Source organism: Bos indicus, chromosome 15 (assembly GCF_029378745.1).
Source record: "Bos indicus isolate NIAB-ARS_2022 breed Sahiwal x Tharparkar chromosome 15, NIAB-ARS_B.indTharparkar_mat_pri_1.0, whole genome shotgun sequence".
NCBI classification, from domain to species: Eukaryota; Metazoa; Chordata; class Mammalia; order Artiodactyla; family Bovidae; genus Bos; species Bos indicus.
In genome coordinates this window covers 76475774-76495326 of record NC_091774.1, presented here as the reverse complement: position 1 = coordinate 76495326, position 19553 = coordinate 76475774, and the positions used below count along the sequence as shown (strand labels likewise).

The window sequence follows — 19553 nt, the reverse complement described above, 5'->3', positions numbered from 1 at the left end:
TTTATTAACATGGTATATTACCTTCCATTCCTAAGATAAGTTCTACTTTATCATTGTGTATCATCCTTTTAATATACTGCTGGACTTGGTGTCCTTGTGTTTTATTGAGGATTTCTGCATCTGTATTCATAATAGATAACTGTTTTTTGGGAAAGTTTGAGAAAGATGGGTGTTAGTTCTTTAAACGTTTGGTAGAATTCACCAGAGAAACTGTCTGTTCTGGACTTTCTCTTTTGAGAGTATTTTGATTACTGTTTCAATCTCTTTAGTTGTATATTCTCTCGAGATTTTCTGTTTGAGTCCATTTTGGTAATTTGTATGTTCATAAGAATTTATCCATTTCATCTATATTATCTGTCTTTGGTATACAATTTAAAAAAATTTTTAAGTTCAAGTATAGTTGATTTACAGTGTTGTGTTAATTACTGCTGTACAGCATAATGATTCAGTTACCATTCATCTTTATATTCTTTTCCATTATGGTTTATCGTAGGATATTGAATGTAGTTCTCTGTGCTGTACCGTAGGAGCTTGTTGTTTATCCATCCTGTATACAGGATGGATATATATCTGCTACCCCAGACTCTCACCATCCCCTCTGCAAGCCCCTTCCCTTTGGCAGCCTATTGGTGTACAGTTGTTCAGTGTATTCTCTTATAATCCTTTTTATTTCTATAAGATTCATAGTAATGTAGCCATTTTTATTTCTAATTTTCATTATTTGTATCTTTTTTTGTCTTATCCTGTTTAACTAAAGACTTTTCATTTTGTTGATGTTTTCAAAGAATCAACTTTTGGTTTCGTTAATTCTGTTATTTTTCTATTCTCCAATTCATTTATCTCCACGCTAATGTGGAGATAATTTTTACTATTTCCTTCCTTCCACTAGCTTTGGGTTTAGTTCTTCTTTAGTTCCTTAAGCTATGAATTTAGGTTATTGATTTGAAATCTTTTTTATTTTTTAATGTAGACCATTACAGCCATGAATTTCCCTCCGAGCAGTGCTTTCACTGTGTTTCATCAGTTTGGGTATGTACGATTATCATTTTCATTCTTCAGGGAGATAGAAAATTTCCCCAGTGATTTCTTATTTGTTCCACTGGTTGTTTAAGAGTATGTTGTTTAATTTCTACCTACTTAAAAATGTTCAGTATTGCTTTTGTATCAAGTTCTGGCTTCTATTATCATCATAAAAAATACTTCATATGATTTCAGTCTTTTAAAATTTATTAGGATTTGTTTTGTGTCCTGAAATAGGGTCTGTCCTGAAGAGTGTTGCATGTGCACTTGAGAAGAATGTGTATTCTGTTGTTGTTGAGTAGGTTGTTGTTTGTATGTCTCTTAGGTCTAGCTGGTTTACAGCATTAAGTCCTCAATTTCCTCATTGATCTTCTTTGTACATGTTCTTCCCTTTATTTAAAGGAGGTATTAAAGTCTTCAATTATTATTATAGAACTGTATATTTCTCCCCTTAAGTTCTGTCAGTATATGTATCATATATTTTGAGACTCTGTTGTTCGGTGCCTATGTATTTGAAATTGTCATATCTTCTTGATGAATTGACTCTTTTGTCAATATAGAATGACCTTTTTGTCTCCTATAACAATCTTTGACTTAAAGTGAGTTTAAATGTCTGATATTAGGATAGCCATCCCTATACTCTTTTGACTACTGTTTCCATGCAGTATCTTCTTCCATTCTTTGATGGATACCTTGTGTTTTTGTCTCTAAAACGTAGAGAGCGTATTGTTGGATCTTGTTTTTTTTAAATCCATTCTGCCACTCTTGTTGTTTGATTTGTGAGTTTAGTTACACTTAAAGTGGTTACCTATAGGCACAGACTTAGGCCATTTTGCTATTTTGTTATCTACATGCCTTATATCTTTTTGGACCAGTGTAATTTGATTTGATCCCAGCTTAGCTTCAGTAGTATACAGAAGCTCTGCCCACCCCCCGCCCGCCATTATGTTGTTATTGTCTCACATTACACCTTTATGTATTGTGTAGCCATGAACACATATTTAGAATTTCTGTTTATGCATTTCTCTTTTAAATCATATAGGAAGCAAAAAGGAAAGTTACAAATCAAAGCCACAGTAATACCGGATTTTACATTAACCTATATAGTTACCTTTACTGAAGTTTTTGTTTTGGGGGAGGGGGTTTAATTTACTGTCTGAGGGTTTTTTTATTTCATCCTGAATAACCTAAAGGGAATTCTTTTAGGATAGGCCTGCTAGCAATGAACTCCCTTGGCTTTTTGCAGGAAATGGAATTCTTGGTTGATAATCTTTTTTTCTTTTAGCACTTCATTTATTTATTTATTGGCCACACCACATGGCATGTGGGATCTTAATTCCCTGACTAGAGATTGAACCCGTGGCCCCTGCAGTGGAAGTGTGGAGCCTTAACTACTGGACCACCAAGGAGGTCCTTTCAGCACTTTAAACATGTCATCCCATTGCCTTCTGGTCTCTGGTTTCTGATGAGAAACTGACTGTTAATCTTAGTGAGGACCCCTTACTAAGGGGCGATGCATTGTTCTGCTTTTGCTGCTTTCAGGATTCTCTTTGGCTTTTGACAGTGTGATTGTGTTGTGTTTCAGTGTAAGTCCTGTTTGAGTTTATCCTCCTTGGAGGTCATTGAGCTTCTTAAATGTATACAGGCAAACCTCCGAGATACTGTGAGTTCAGTTCCACACCACCACAATAAAGCAGATAAGGGTAGTCACGTGAATTTTTTGGTTTTTCAGTGCATATCAAAGTTATGTTTATACTCTGGTCTACTGATTGTGCAGTAGCATTATGTCCAAAAAAAATGCATATACCTTAATTTAAAAATGCTTTATTGGTAAAAATGTTGGCCATCATCTGAGCCTTTAGCAAGTTATAATCTTCTACAGTAGTAGCATCAGATCATTGATCACAAAACACCTTATTTATATTATTGAATATAATAATAACAGAAATGTTTGAAAAATTGTGAGAATTATCAAGATGTGACATAGAGGCAGGATTGCCACAGACCTTCAGTTTGTAAAGAATGCAATATCTGCAAAATCCCGTAACGTGAAGTGCAGTAAATAAAGCAAGGTATGCCTGTAGATCCTGTATTTCATCAAATTTGGGAAGTTTGTAGCTGTTTTTCTTTAAAGATCATTTCTGTTTCTTTGTCTCTCCTTTCCCCTGGGAATTATAACATATGTTGGCATGTTTAGTAGTGTCTTGCAGGTTTCTTAGGCTCGGTACATTTTTCTGCATTCGTTTTTGTGTCTGCTCCTTAGACTGGTTAATTTCAGTTGTCCTGTCATCAGGTTCACTGACTATTTCTTTTGCCTAAACTCCTTTAATGAATATTTCAACTATTTTTCAGTCGCAGATTTCTATTTGCTGCTTTTAAATAATTTCTGTCTCTGTATTAATATTTTGTTTTTGGTAAGCCATTGTTCTCCTGGGTTATTTTTTCATTTTTTGCCATGGTTTGCTTTAGCTCTTTGAGCATATTTAAGACAGTTGACTTAAAGTCTTTCTCTAGGGAGTCTGATGTCTGGGCTTCCTTAAGGCCAGTGTCTTATTATTGTTTTTCCCCAATGAAACAGCTATACTTTCCTGTTTATTTGTGTGCCTCCTAATTGTGAAAAACATTCACTTTTAAATTACAACGTGATAACTCTGGAAATTAGATTCTCCTCCTACCCCGGGGTTTATTGTTATTGATTGTTGAGAGCCTCTGCTGTTTTTCTGTTTAGTGCCTTTTCCAGACTGTTTTTACAAATACTATTTCTTGTCATCTATGGTTATTGAAATCTCTGTCCTATTAGATTTACTTAAACAACTGGAGCCAAAAAGAAGAAAAAGGTAATAATAAGTAAATTAAAAACAGAAAAGCCTATCTTGGTCTTCGCAGATTGGCTTTGAGCAGGGGCATTCCTTCTGTGCTAAACAGGCCACCTGTAACTGTCTTAGACTTCACCTCTTTCTTGGACAGAGCTCAAACATCAGCAGAGGTGCAAGCTTAGGGTTCTCTCAGCTCTTTTCTAAGGATGCATCTAGTCCCGGTAATGCTCCATGCGCTCTGGATTCCCCAGTGTATGGGATAGCTGTTTAAAGCCTTCACTCCTCTAAGGATCTTCCTCCTCAGCCTCCTCCTTCCTGGGCCTTTGAGTCTGTCTGCTGCATACTCCATCCAGCATCCTTTGCACACGTAACTACAAGTAGCTTATGTCTTTAGATGCTTTCATCAGGTGGCACTTGGAAAGCCACTCCAACCTTAGGTGGGCAAACACAGGTCAACCTCTGTGCCAGTCCTCAGGGGATTACCAGACAGGTCAGAATACACAGCTACACGTTGAAAACAAGGTTCAGCAAAACACACCAGGAGCACAGGTTACCATCTCCAAAGCCTCTGCTGAGCTCGCGGATGGCTTTGTAGGTAGGTAGGGGAAAATAGTTTCTTAACAAAATTTAGCAGCTTCTTTGTTCAGTAGGTGCCTCACTGGTTGTTCTCAGTTTTTTATTAGATTGCAAAATTTTAAAAAGTTGATTCTCTCTGTTTCTGCCAGCTTAATGTTTGTTTCAGTGAAAAGAATGATTCTAAAACTCCCTGTCCAGCCATTTCTGTGATGTCACTCCCCTACCCTAATTTTTTTTTTTTCTTGTAAGCAGTTTTAAACAACAAAAATTTATTATCCCACACAGTTCTTGAGGTCAGAAATCAGGTTGCCTTTCAGCGTGGTGGTCCTGGCTCAAGGTCCCTGACAAATTTGCATTCAGATTAGTTGGCCAGAACTGCAATCATGTCAAGGCTCAAGTTGCCCTGTGGCATGTGGCGTCTTCCTGGACCAAGGATTGAACCCGTGTGTCCTACATCGGCAAGCAGATTCTCTACCACTGAGCCACCAGGAAAGTCCCCCTTCCTGTTGTTTCGTTTCCTTTATCTTTATTTTCTTGGGTGATTTTGGTATTGTTTATGTAACCTTGAGATAGCTGTACTCTTCTTACATGAGAGAAAATTTGAACCTTGGATAATTCCTTAGCGAAGAGGAATTGGTTTGATCTTCCCTGGAGGCATTACCACCACCTGCTTTATTCAGCCCTAGAGATGGAAATAAGAAACCCCAAGAGACTTCACACAACCTTGGAGTAGAGCAGCAAACCCTTATAATTGACCCCTTCTCCCTCCCCTATCAGACTCCTGTTGTTCCGATCCACAGAGCTATGAAATCAGCTTCCTGGGCACGCAGGACCTTTAAACAGCCACTATAAGCTACTTTCCCATTATCTTCCTTTGTAGGTGTGTTTGGTGGTTTGTTTTTTGGCGGAAGTGTGTCCTTTTTGGTTAAAAAAAAAGTGTGTGAGAGAGGAGAGCAAGTGATTCTTCTGGAAGGTTCTACTCCCCACCCAGAAGATCAGCACCTCTTTACAGCATACCTGCTCTATGGTGAGGCCCTGTGCTGGGTGCAAAGGGATGCTAAAGTGTAGAACAGTCCTGCTCTCAAGTGGCTTCTGTATAGTCCAGAGGTGAAATATTACCGTGATGAAAAAGACAAAGAAAAATGCAAAGTAGCATTTATGCCCCTAGTGGTTGCCACAGTACTGATAAGGCAGATACTTAAACTTTCCTAAAGCAATAATGTGAGAAGCAGAAGGAAAATAATGGATGTGGCCAGGAAATAAAGTGAAAGTCTTTGTTATTATGTTTGTTTTTCAGGTCTAGTAAAATATTTCACAACATAATGATTTCTGAGACCTTTTGATATCCTGCTTGTAGAACCTTCTTTCTACATTTGGCTTTCATTTGGCTCCTTCTCATCAATAATCAGACAGTTTCACTCTTATTTAATTACTTGTTGCCATACAAAAAGATCATTTGCATCTTCATTGTTTTTAATTTTGAAAAAGTAAATTAGGTTTGTGTTTATACTTTTGTATCCACTCTTCTAATATCATTTCAGTATTTACAGAGGATTTCATAACATGAATTAGCCTTTGGGTCATGATGAGAATAGAAAGGCCAACCCAGCCCCCAGTCTACCAATTTGCTAGCTTCCTCTTGTGTCTGAAGATGGTAATGCTACTGGTGGTGCTTCGTTTGAATGGACGCACCTGGAAGGTGAGGTTGGCTACAATCAGGATGTCAGCCTTTTACGAGGTAGTCTTTCCTTGGCAATTGCGTCTCTCCTCTAATGGATGATACAGGCAGATTTTAAGTGTCCCGAGTAAGCAGAGTTCTGCAGCCTCTCTTAAGGCTGTGATTGGAATTCTTCTGAAATAGAAAAGTGTGTATGTAAGACTTTTTTTTTTTTTTAAACATCATTCAGATCTTAAGTGCACTGTGAACCAGAGCTTGCCCTATATGTAACAAGAATGGACTTATTTCTGGAAAACTACTCCTTTATCCTAAAGTACATAGAAATAGACTATTGTAATTTTTTTATTTGGCTGCTCCGGGTCTTAGTTGCAGCATGTGGGATCTAGTTCCCTGACCAGGGATCAAACCCAGGCCCCTCCATTGGAGCACAGAGCCCTAACCTCTGGGCCACCAGAGAAGTCCCTCCCCCTTCTGACCTGAAGTCCATATTACCTCCTTTATTAATGTTTCTGGTTTGAGTATGTTCTTTTCTTTCTTGTTGGCAACAAAGTATGTTTGCTTTTAGTCTCTTAATAAAAAGTGAATTCTGAAGTTTGATTTAATTTTCCTCTTCTAGACGGTTAAATCCCACACAGAAACAGATGAGAAACAAACGGAGAGCCGCACCGTCACCCCGCCTGCTGCACCCAAACCAAAACGGGAGGAGAACCCTCAGGTAGGCCAGCCCTCCCAGGCATGGCTCAGTCTCTGAGATGTGACTTTACTCTCATACATCAGGGGGGACCCTTGCTTTCTGAACCACTTGATTTCCTTTTCTTGTGCTTTCTCACTCTTCAGTGATGTTATTGCCAAATCAGGTTGGCCTGGGACAGATTAAGAGTGTGGCCTTAGGGTTCACGAGCTGGCAAACAGAGATTCCATAGCTGTGTCACAGATTTGAATTGTGTGATGCATGACCATTTCCCCAGGTACCCCCTGGCATTCCTAATGATCATTCTGTTTTGTTTGTCTCAGCCAGCATCTATAAGGGGTCCGGTTCACTCAGTTAACGTGTATCTATGTTATTGATTACACTCGTTACATGTGCATTTTTGTTATTACTATTGTATTGCATTAGATCCCCAAATCCCAGATGAATCAGTAGCTCGAAAGTAGATCACTGAAGCACAAAAGTAGGGATGAAAACAGTAACATCTGTACTGCAACTTAACATAGACTTATAAACTTAAATCGCAAACAAAACTCTGATAAACAGATTGTGAATTTGTGTGTCCTTAGACAATAGAATATTATAGTTGATACTTTTGTACAAGCAGCTCTAAAAGAAAAATATGGACAGGTAATATGATGACGAGTATCTGATAGTTGGATTTTATTAGACCAGATCCATTCCCTTCTGGCCTCAGTGCATTCTTTGTAATGAAACCACGTCAGATAGTGGCATGAAGCCATCAAAGCTTCATGTCATTTTTTAGAGCAATGATTTATTAAGCCAGTTCAGGTTTTTCTACAACAAGTAGAAATTATAATTCTTTATGATATGAAATGAATTAATTTTTAATCTGCTTTTTAAAGAAGAGACTGAAACTTGAACCAAAAAGAAGTACTAGTCATGCATGTTGCTGAGAAACTTACAAAATCATCTGCAAAATTAATGTCAAGTATTAGGCTTGGAGGGTGAAAAAGAGAGCAGATTATTAGCAAAATTCCATTTTCAAAAGAAACTGAAGGATGTCTTATGTCAGTAGCACCGTGTAGACACGCAGGTACCCTTGTGTTATAACAGGTATTTCTAATTGGACAGAATCACTGCCATAAAGAGGATAAATTCGTTATTGGTATACATGTGATACATAGATGAGGCTAGAGTTCTTGACTTTTTATTCTATTTATCACTAAAAATCAGTTCTGTGGAAGAGATTCTTTCCCCATGTAGTAATTCTTTTATGAGCTTGATCTGGACTGGCAAAGATGAGTTGGATGTGAGTGGCCAAGAAGGGTGCCGTTACTTGATTAAAAGAAGGTGCATCAGAATGTCAGTTCACACACTGCTTTATTAACACAGAACAGTTGGGAGACAGTCTTCTGATCTTAAGTTTTGAAGGAATAAGTGAAAATTAGGAATGCGGTTAATTGGCAGCTGCAGAGTGTATGCAGTGTAGAGAACGGGCGGCAAGTCCAAGGCTTTTCCTTACTGAAGCGCTCGGGCTGTTGGGAGGACAAGTGCCCACCTGCTTTTGAAATAAGAAATAAAATAATTACATTTCTTCAGGATGCTGAGAATACCAGTAAAGGACATTTCTGTGTTCTCAAGTGGTTTGTTCAAGATTATCTTTATAAAACACTCAGTAACTGGAGTAGCCTGAACCTGTCAGTTCAGGCCAAAATATCATGATGCTTAATGTTGAGAGTAAAATGTCTGGATTTTCAAAGGCCAAATTGTGGTATACATAATTCTGCAGGAGTGTCAACTAATGCTGTTTCCTTATTCATCAGTTAGAGAAATTGATGGTATATCATTTGGCATATTTAGCAGCCGCATGCAGTGCTATAGCCTCAAATGAAGACATACTTTCCAGACCCACATCCAACCAAACAGCAAAATAGTAATCAATCTGTTGCTCACTCGATGTTTAAGCAATGAACATTCCAGCCTTGGAGTCCATTGTTCTCATCAGTCTAGCTTCTGATGGAGCTCTGAGAGTGGTGGTCAGAGAGAAATGACTCTATAATTTATAGGTCCGTGGTTGATTGGAAAGTCACAGTATTAAGCAGAACCACCTACTAGCATTCCTAAAACTCTTAGCTTTGAGTTTTCATTGTCCTGAAAATTGAACTGAGCTTTCATTGTCCAGTCAGTGGTAGTAAAAATACAAGAACTCTTGACTTGGTATCACAAATGAAGTTCTTAGAATTTGGAGCTTGTTGTATGGGAGGCTCTTTGGAACACTCTCTGTGTGGTGTTTTGTTTTTGTTTTTGTTTTTTTTCCAGTGTGGAGTCCTCTTTTCTTTTAGAGAATTTTTCTGGGAAAACTTAGGTCTTTCAAGATTCTGATTTCTGCCATTGAGAAAGTAGAAGATGCAGGCCCCAGTCCTTCTCTTGATTCCTGTAAGATCAGAAAGCTTCCTGGGCAGCTTCATAGCTTCTCAGAGTAGAGGGTGCCTGCTCCTTGCTCATCTGAACCTGGCTTTCTTCCTGCCACCAGCCATTGGGTGGCTTTCCCTAGGAGTCTAACTGGGAACATGCAGTTGGCTTTGTGAGAACCCAAACTGAAGTATATTCTTCTTTTGTTTCTCTGGCACAGAAACTTGCCTTCATGGTGTCTCTAGGGTTGGTAACACATGACCATCTAGAAGGTAAGAGAAGACATTCATGATGCTGCCTTGCTTCTGGCCTAGAGCTTTGTTCTCAAAAATGGTGTTCTATTTATTGTTAGACTTGAAAATTGGAACACAGAGTGTGATTCAACCAGTGTGGACTCTTTTTTTGGAGTAAACTTACCTTCCTTCTAGCTAATGTTCAGCTTCTCTCCTGTCTTTATTTATCCACACTATTGTCCTGGGGAAATTCCCTATTTGCCTGAATTAAGGGGACTGCTGTTCACTTAGAGAAACTATTTTTTTTTCCTGGCAGCACAAAGTAGCAAATGGCCCTCTGACAAGTCTTGGGATTTCTCAGTCACTTTTGATTATCAGAATCTTAGGAATAGTTGCAGAGCTGTGCCTTTCTTAGTTATTTAATTCAAGAGTGGTAAACTATGATTACTCGGTCTCGGTCTATGGATAAAGGTCACCCACACCTATATTACAGTGACCTAAAAATAGATCAGGACAGCTTGTTGAGAGGTGTGGTCTACTGTTAAGCTCTCAGTCCACAGAGAGCCACCCTGCAGGACAGCACGGCCTTGCCCTCCAAGAGGCAAGAGGAAACGGTCCTGCGTGCTTGCTCCCAGCCGCGTGCTTGCTCCCAGCTGCGTGCCGGCCTTGGCTGAGGCGGCAGTGCAACCAAGAGACTTGCTCTCCTTCCCTAACTTGTCATGGGAAAGCCAGTAGGTAGACAGGGAAGGTGAGCTTGGCGGGGTTCTCCGTGCCCCTCTTCTAATCCAAACCTTTTGCTTTCCGAAGAAATCCAAAGCAAGAGGCAAGAGCGGAAACGAAGAACCACAGCGAACCCGGTGTACAGTGGCGCGGTCTTTGAGCCGGAGGTACTCTTGTCAGCACTCGGCCCTTCCTCCACGTGTTCAGTTTTATTCACAACTCCTTCAGTGCCTCCCCTCCGAAAACCTGCTTAAGAGCAGTACCCAGATTGTACTTGGCCAGCTTTGTAAAATGGGGGATTTTTTCTCTGGCCTACCCCATTTTTTCATTTTTCTCACTGTTTTTCCCCTTAATTTCTTCCCAAAGTTCAAGTAGCTACAGACCTACCTTAAAATTTTAACTCATCCTGTCATTTGAGTATGACTGTCTCCTGAAGCAGAGACAGGCTTCTCTGGAGTATTCTCTTAGAGCCAAGTACACATCATAACCCCACACCTTGGGGTGACCGGCACTAACTACTTGGCAGGTTGGTGGGCCTGCAGTGCCTGGTCTTTAGCTTGTACCAGTGTTAGTAATAACCATGCTGTTCAGCCAGTCACCTCTCCGTCTTCATTCCCCAAAGCGTAAGAAGAGTGCAGTCACCTACCTGAACAGTACAATGCATCCCGGGACCCGGAAGAGAGGTGAGTACCTTTCTGCGTCTCTCCCTTGCTGTTGCTTTTGCTTTCTGTGTTGTGTTTCCTTCCCCTCCCTCCTCCCATTGTCCTGGAGCCTGTCTTAATTCCTGTTCCCCTTGAAAATAGTCTTGTTGCTGTTCTCTGAGAATAGGGGGAAAAGAGTGAGATTTCTTATTAGAGGTCTGTACACTGGATCAAAGCTGCCTTCCTGGGGTTCTGGCAGAGCTGGCTCAGGGGAATGGCTTACTGCAGCGTTTCTGCCCCAGGCCCATCAGGCTGTTGATGAATAGCACAGTGAACAGGACACCCTGTAAGAAGAAGCATTTTAGCATCATTGAGCCAAACAGAACGCTGCTGTTGCCAAGGTGTTCTTAGTAGTGTCTGAATGGTCCTGACGCAGTGAGGACAGAGCATCACTCTTAAGCGTCTGTGAGCTGCAGGCTTCCTAGGAACGAGAAGGGTAGCCACACTGAGAATTTAGAATGTATGAGAGAAGAGAGCACCTCCAACTAAGGCAGAAAAGATCACTGTCAAAACAGGCTCCCCAGAGCAGACATTCCGAAAGAGCTCCACCCCCTAATTGCCCCCCAGGGCAGTCTCCACTCTCACCACAAGTAGGCCTAAAAAGGTCTTAATGGCTCAGAGTTTGAGCTCATAAGCAGGGCTCTGAAATTGTTCTTTGATGTCAGTAATACAGCCCAAGGTCCCTTTCTCCACATGATAATGTGGCCCTGAATTACAGTTCTAGGCCAGAAAGGTTGCAGAGTGAGTGGAGTAGCGTGCTGATTTGTGTGCATGCACACTGTCTCAGGGCTGCTGGAAGCTTAGGCGGTCACCTCGCCCCTTTGTCTGCCTTAGGCAGGGCTCCAACTGTGCCATTCCCACCTCTTCCCCTCACAGAGACAGCACCCCCGCCTTAGTGACCCGTTCCAGTGCTTCGTCAGTCCCTCCTTCTGGAAGCCAAAACACGCTTAGATGGGAGTCTTGGAGTCACTGGGCTTGCTTCATATTGATCCCTAGGCTGCAGTGTCATGGGTTATTTTCTGTAGTTTTGTTTTGGTTTTGGCAATTTTTAGTGACCTCTGACATAATTCTCAGAGAGGAGCCCCCAGCCAGAAGCTGCAGTTAATTGGCCTGCCAGTGGGCAGTATCCGCTAAGAGGATAGGGGTTAAATGAGCCAGAAAGACCTTGGCATCTCTTGCCAAGGTCAGAGGATGAAAGCCTGCATTCACAATGCCTAGGACGTGCCTTCTGTGGGTAAACAAAGAGCATTCATCTTCCACTTTGCCTTCTAGCAGCACTAAATACCTTCGAAAAGACAAACCGGTATGATCTGTCTCTGTACGGCAGACAGTGCCAGTTTAACACAGATAGGTAATGTTTGTGGAATATCTGACAGAATCATGACTCTTGTGCATAATTCTAATATAAATAATAACTGTTGGCAAAGTCATGATCCCATATACCGTTCACCAGTGCTCGTAGGCGGTTGTGAACCTGTTGTTGTTGTTGTTTTTGCCTGTGGTACGCTGGGTGTACACTTTTGATCACTTGACATCTTAGAAGCTATGACCTTGGCCCCTGGAAGACAGAGACCCTGACTTGATACATCATAAGGCAAGAGGGGTTGGCCTGGACTTCTCACACCCACTAGGGCTCATTTGTAGATTCTCTGTAGCCATGACGTTTGATGCAACATGCTGCTGCTCACACCAGCTCTCTCAGTTAGCAGTGTTACTGATGACAGGGCCTTACCTGAGACGCTAGGACAGGTAGTTCCCTGGAATGTTTGTGATGGAAGCAGGGAGCACTCCTTGATCAACTGGGGAGGGTATCTGAGTCCAGGCATACTTAAAGTCGTTGTTAGGCCCACAACATCTTTTTAGCTCTTAGGTTTCAGCTGCTCCCAGAACATATCTCTTACTAGCTCTGCCAGCAAGGGGCAGAGTAGTTAACTTGAATTTTGCCTCTTCCCTTTGCCTTTCTCCACCCTCATAAAGTGAAGCAACTAAAATGTGTATAGGAGAGAAAAGGACAATCAGAAGTCCTCGAGAATATCTCTGGGAACTGAGAATCATTAATATTATTATATGAATAGTGATTGCAGAAAAACTTTAGGGAACAACGTGCAGAAGACACGGGAAAATAAATACTTATCCCTGGCCTTGACTCCCATTGAGCTTTGATATCTTGTTTTCCCATTAGAAATCTCAGGTTGTAATAGTTGAGGAGTGTCTCTTAATCTGCCCGAGACGAAGACCTTTAACATATGACCCAGAATCTCCTGCCATTCTCTGAGGCTCTCTTATCCTCCCTTTGAGACTCATGCATTTGTTTCTAATAACATTTAAGTCTTTGCTTCTCTTCCTCTCTCTGGGACTGTTGTATTAACTTTCTGTCTGCTACCTCACTTCCTTTTCCATGCTAGCCAATGAGGAACACTGGCCAAAGGTATGTAAGATCATTTTTCCCCCTTTCTTTCCCTCCCCCTTTTTCCCCTTTTGTTCCCTTCTCTCGGTATATAGGTCGTCCTCCAAAATACAATGCAGTGCTGGGGTTTGGAGCCCTTACCCCAACATCCCCCCCATCCAGTCATCCTGACTCCCCTGAAAATGAAAAGACAGAGACCACATTCACTTTCCCTGCATCTGTTCAGCCTGTGTCCCTGCCCAGCCCCACCTCCACAGACGTAAGTAACTTGGGAAAAGCTCACTCTCTTTCTCAGACCTGAAATCGGGGAAACCGTTATCATATGTTGTCTCCTTACCAGCTGCATCTCCTTGACTAACCCTGGAATAGCAGTCATCCCTCCAGGACACCATGTGCCATGTAAGGCAGCTTTCTGCTAGGGCCCCAGGTCCTGCCAGGAACCTGAGAATCATGTTAAATACCACATCAGGAAGCTCGGTCAGGGTTCTCAGTCTGGATTTTATCTGCTGTGAAGGAGTTCTCAGGAAGAGGGATGGGGTGGGGAAGCCAGCTCCTATAACAGAGGTGTGCAGCGTCTTGTCAGCAGTTTTGGGGAGTGGGGATAATGGACAAAGGTGCACATTTCCCCCAGCAGTCCTTGTTTCTTGCTTCAAGTAGAATTTAAGACGCGGAAAACTTTGCCTTAGAGCAACTTTATTCAGCAGAATTGATCAGAAACAGGTTCCTGAGAAAGCATCAGCCTGCCCCTGAGGCTGCAGGCATGTAAACTGCACCCCCCTCCCCTTCACCTAACAGATCCTGCACACCCTCTGCTGAGCAGGTGCTGCTCTTGAGGCTGGGGACAGAACAGGGAACACAACCAATCCCTGCCCTCAGGGCACTCACATTGCAAGGCCAGAGGCAGGGGCTAAGCAAATGAACATTTAAATGTCAGGTAATGAAATGTGCAGTGAAGAAAAGGGGCACAAAATCAGAGTTACAGCAGGAGGTCCTGTTTTATGGAGAGCGGTGAGAGAGAGTCCTCTGATGGGAATGGAGTAGGTGGGAACATCTGTGGGGAGGCATTCCACGCCGAGGGGACAGCAGAGCAGAAGCCCTGCTCACAGGAGGAAGTGCGTGTGGCACAGAGAGGCTCTTGGCGAGCACGTGAGAGAGTGTGTGGGAGAAGAGACTTCAGAGGGCTGGGCCCATCTTGCAGGGTCTTGTAGCTTTAACTCTGAATGAGATGGGGGATGCCAGAGGGTTTTAAGTAGAAGAGTAGCATTACTTTTCACTTTTTATTTTGAAAAAATTTCAAACCTACCGAAAAGCTTCACTAACAACACAGAGAACAAATGTCTGCCCTTCACCTAGATTCACCAACTGGCACAATCTTGCCACGTTTGCTGTTCCCCACCCCTCCGCACACACTTGTTTTGCCGATCTAGTTAACAAGTTGGAAACATCATGAAGCTTTACCCGAAACACTTCAGTGTGTATCTCCTAAAAACAAAGATATTCTCTGACATAGCCACAATAAACTTACCAAATTGAGAAACTTTAATATGATAAAGCATTATTATTATGATATATATACAGCCCATCTTCAGATTTCTCCAGTTGTCTCAGTAAATGCCTTAGTGGCACTTTGTTTTCTTCTGTTCCAGAATCCAATCCAAGATCACTTTTGACATTAATTTTTATGGTGCTTTGTCTTTAGTCTCCTTACTCTGGAACCATTTTTCAGCCTGTCTTTGTCTTTCATGACGTTACCGTTTTTTAAAAGATAAGCCATGTGCTGTATAGAATGTCCCTCCATTTGGATGATCTGATTGTTTCCTCAAGAATAGATTCAGGGTGTGCCTTTTTGTAGGTGCACTAAATACACGATGATGAGCCCTTCTCAGTGTACCTCAAGGGGCATGTGTTGTCCATCTGTCTCGTTGTTGATGTTAGCTTTCATCTCTAAGGTAGACTCCATCAGATGTCTCTACTTGTAAAGGTGCCTGTTTCCTTAGGTGCAGATAGCTTTCAGTCTGTAAAAGTACTCCAGCAGTCTTCAGTTCAGTTCAGTCGTTCAGTCGTGTCTGACTCTTTGCAACCCCATGAACCGCAGCACGCCAGGCCTCACTGTCTATCACCAACTCCCGGAGTTTACCCAAACTCATGTCCATCGAGTCGGTGATGCCATCCAACCATCTCATCCTCTGTCATCCCCTTCTCCTCCTGCCTTCAATCTTGCCCAGCGTCAGGGTTTTTTCAAATGAGTCAGCTCTTCGCATCAGGTGGCCAAAGTATTGGAGTTTCAGCTTCAGCATCAATCCTTCCAATGAACACCCAGGACTGATCTCTTTTAGGATGGACCAGTTGGATCTCCTTGCGGTCCAAGGGACTCTCAAGAGTCTTCTCCAACACCACAGTTCAAAAGCATTAATTATTCGGCGCTCAGCTTTCTTTATAGTCCAACTCTCACATCCATACCTGACCACTGGAAAAACCACAGCCGTGACCAGCAGTCTTACTCAGTGATTTTAGCGTCCTTTGATGGTGCTTGCCTGCATTTATTATTTTTAAGGCATTTGCAGAATTTACTTGGATTCTATAGGAGACTGAGGAGGACAGGGTGGAAGCACAGAGAGACCAGGTAGGAGGCCGTTGCAGGCGCCCTGGCAGAAGCTGACGATGGCTTGGCCCAGTAGAGTGGCAGAAGCAGAGGTGGAGAAAACTGATAGGGTCTGTGTCTGTTTTGAAGAATGAGCAGAATTAGATAAGGGGATGTAAGAAAAAAGAGAATAGCCAAAGATTTTAGCCTAAACAGCTGAAAGGATGACGCTGCTGTTTACTGGAATGACAAGAGCAGGTTTGAGAAGAGAGACCAAGGAGTTAATCTTGTACATGTCCCATTTCTTTTGTGGATTACAGAGCTTGTCTTTACCTGAAGCTACATCTTCAGGTTAAATGTCCTTTCAGCTTGAAGTTTCTTTTTGTACTTATTAATGATCTGCATGCATGCACGCAAAGTCATTTCAGTCGTGTCTGACTCTACGACCCTATGGACTGTAGCCTACCAGACTCGTCTGTCCATGGGATTCTCCAGGCAAGAATACTGGAGTGGGTTGCCATGCCCTCCTCTATTAGTGGTCTGCTCCTCTCCAAAGAGCAAAAGAATACCGTATGCATAGCATGAGTTACAGTTCCAGAAGCAGCAAAGTAAGTGCTGTCTTTGGAGGACCAAGGTCATGGAAGAGTCGTCTTCTCGGGCAGGTTTCCTTCCTTGGACATGGCCAAGGCTACAGGCCTAGACTTGCTCTCAAGATTCAGCATTGGCTTTTGACATTAGTGGTTGACACAGATTTGCTGCCTCTCCTGTTAACAAGTACCAGGACACTGTCAGAAACCTTGTTTGTTGGCCCCAAAGATTGTCTCCACTTTCCTCAGTTGAAGCATTGCCAAGGTATTGCCAGCTCACAGTTTCTTGGTAGGGGTCCTTCGCAAGGTGATGCACAAATGGTGGCGAACAGGCGATTGTGGATCTGCAATTGAGTTATCATTGCTAAAGAATGCTATCTTTATGACTTTTGACTTAGAGGGTTTATGATTTTATTTGATTGAACCCAAAGGATCCATTCAGATCAAATCACAAACTGAAAAGCTTCTGCCAAGTTTCATCTTAAAATGCAAACTTTGTTCTTTCCAGGAAACTAAAGGTGAAATAAAGCTTTTCTAAAACCACTAAATATTTTGAGAACCTTCTAGGTTACACCTAGTGGAATGGATGGGACTTCCCTGGTGGTACAGTGGCTAAGACTCCATGCTCCCCATTGCAGGGGGCCCGAGTTCAAGCCCTGATCAGGGAACTGGATCCTACAGGCCCCAACTAAGACCCAAAGAAACCAAATAAATAAAAACGCTAGTGGAATGGATAAGATAATTGACTTCTACTTTTTCAGTGTCCCAACAGTGGCAGTGATTAAAATCAGCACACAGGGCTCTATCTGTGTTTGCCTCCAGGTAGCGTAAACCCTAACAACGTTAATTAAACAATCACAGTCGAGAGGCAAGCCTTTCCTGGGGATCAATAATCATCCAGAAGGAGCGAGTGATGTAAGACCCAGCTGGTCCCTAATCTTCAGGATATACCTGTTGCCACTGTCATCGTTTTCATGAGAAGAAAAGATATGTTGACATGGTTGAAAATTATTTTAGCAAATGATGAAGTTGTGATTGATATAGCCAGGGTGTTTCCCACAAACATACACCCCTCAGCTCCTAGCAGAGCTGTTTGGTTTACGGTAGTAATTTGGTCAGTCACCGAAGCCTAATAAGCTTTTGGACCTGGGGCAGCCCCTCTGGGGGACTTCCTCTGCTCTCTTTAAGCAAAGAACCAATTCTGTGTGGAAGAAATACATATCCTGGCATTTTATATTCCATTTTGATGTGCAGCAGTTCTCAATGTGTGGTCTGCATGTCCCTGAGACTCTTTCAGGGGTTCAAAATATGTATTTTCAAATATAGTATCAATCAAAACATAAAATCAGAAATGTTTTCATAATAGCACTAAAATGTTCTTTGCCATCTTCATTCTCATTCTCCACGCGTAGGACAGTGATGTTTTCCACATACTACGTCATCAGTGATGACGTCATCACTGAGCGCTAACCAACGGTGTGCCTGCGTGTTCTTGGGTTTTAACATTTTTCAGTACGTGATTTTTGTAACTTCCTGTGATTCTGTTATTATTTCAAAATAAAAAAGCTTTAAAAGTTTTAGTACAAAAATAGCAATAGGTAGAACTCACATAAACAAAAGCACTTTGAAGTAAACAAGAGCACTTTGAGGTAGACAAAAGCGCTTAGTAATTCTTAAAGTTACTAAGGGGTCCTCACACTGAAAAGATTATGAACTGCTGCTATAGGATATGTAAATAAGATAAGAGTTTTCTTTCCTTTAGGAACTTGAAAGAAATTATTTAGCCTTTATTTTATGTACTCTCCACCTTCCACTTCCTGATGGTCTCCTTACTCAGTAGCAAAGGGAAGTGAACAAGAACTCTATCCAAAAAATAAGACAGATATTTGGGATAAGATATCCAGTTTGTCTCATCTACTTCATTACTGATAATTTTACCTGTGGTTCATGTAAAAAGAGTTTCAGAAACCTTAAAATTTTTCTAAACTCCTTAAAGTCACAGACTTAAAGCATGTGGCTGTGGTTTAAGAAAGATGAGCTGTCTAGAGGAGCACTCCCCTCAGCCTGATCTTAAGAACAAACGAAGAACGTCACAGTTAATCTAGGAGAGAAACCTTCATGTCTTTCAGTGGCTTTGAAGTTAAACTGTTATGCTGCATTCTCCTGCAGTATTTTTGCACATGTACTAAGTATCTTTTTTTTTTTTTTTGTCCAAAGGTAACATTGTTTTACTAAAAAAGATTAGCACCCATCCACACTTTGATGTATCTTACAACTTTTTGCAGCCAGTTTTCTACTTCACCAGATACCCTAGATATGTAGATACTGCCAGATAGTCTCCTTTCCTTTCCTTTGGAGAGAAATTGTAGGTCTGAGAAGATGACATTCCTGAAGATAGCCTGGAGAAGGGAAAGACGACTCACTCCAGTATTCTGGCCTGGAGAATTCCACGGAGTCTATAGTGCATGGGGTCACAGAGAGTCGGACACAACTGAGCGACTTTCACTTTCACTTTCTGCAGTGGTGGCTGAAAGGTTATATCATAGAAAGGAAGAACTGAGCATTGCTCTATCTTTCCTTCCTGTGCAAAGTTTCTCTATTAGACCTTCTGGCAGAATAGCCTGGAATTCTAAAACAACACACTGGAAGTGAAAAGGAGTCCTCCCCAAGTTGTGGCACTGCCTTCTTAGCTAACCTCTGGCACGACCCCTCGGTCTTCCCTTCCCTGGTGTCCTTAGCAGCAGCATTAATCCTGTTCAGAGAACGGGCCAGGGATTGACTCGCTGGAAACCACCTCTTTAATACCTCATTTTTAAAAAATGTGTTCCCTCCAAATTTTAAATAGATCTACTTTTTCCTGATGGTGCCTTTTGTCGTGAGGGCTCCTGCAGACTCACCTGAGTACCAGAACTGTCCCTGGTGGAGGGGAGGGGGGACGAGCAGAGCACGCTAGGCTGCTCTTCTTCTTCCATCTGGTGAAGCATCTTACAGGAGGAGTAAAGCCTCCTGGAATAGAAGGGGCCATCGCACAGCAGATGCCAAGTACTGACTTACAGAGAACACTGTCAGGTGCTTGGCTGTTTTAATTCTTCATGTTAGAATGCTCATAGGAGTTTAATATGCTCTGACTTAATCCTTTCCCATGTGAA

The 19553-nt window shown here is 41.9% G+C and overlaps 1 protein-coding gene across 27 annotated transcripts in view; it reads left to right on the top strand.

The window, feature by feature from the left end:
* Positions 1–19553, top strand: part of PHF21A (PHD finger protein 21A) — a 192580-nt gene that overhangs the window by 164210 nt on the left and 8817 nt on the right. For 23 of the 27 annotated variants that reach the window (XM_070804147.1, XM_070804141.1, XM_070804146.1 and 20 more), the window contains 5 exons: positions 6707–6805; positions 9396–9447; positions 10216–10295; positions 10751–10811; positions 13332–13495. In XM_070804147.1, the coding sequence (XP_070660248.1) occupies positions 6707–6805; positions 9396–9447; positions 10216–10295; positions 10751–10811; positions 13332–13495 (456 nt within the window). Of the gene's footprint in view, positions 1–6706; positions 6806–9395; positions 9448–10215; positions 10296–10750; positions 10812–13234; positions 13258–13331; positions 13496–19553 lie in introns of all 27 variants that reach the window. The other 4 variants (XM_070804155.1, XM_070804152.1, XM_070804154.1 and 1 more) reach the window with 1 other exon arrangement.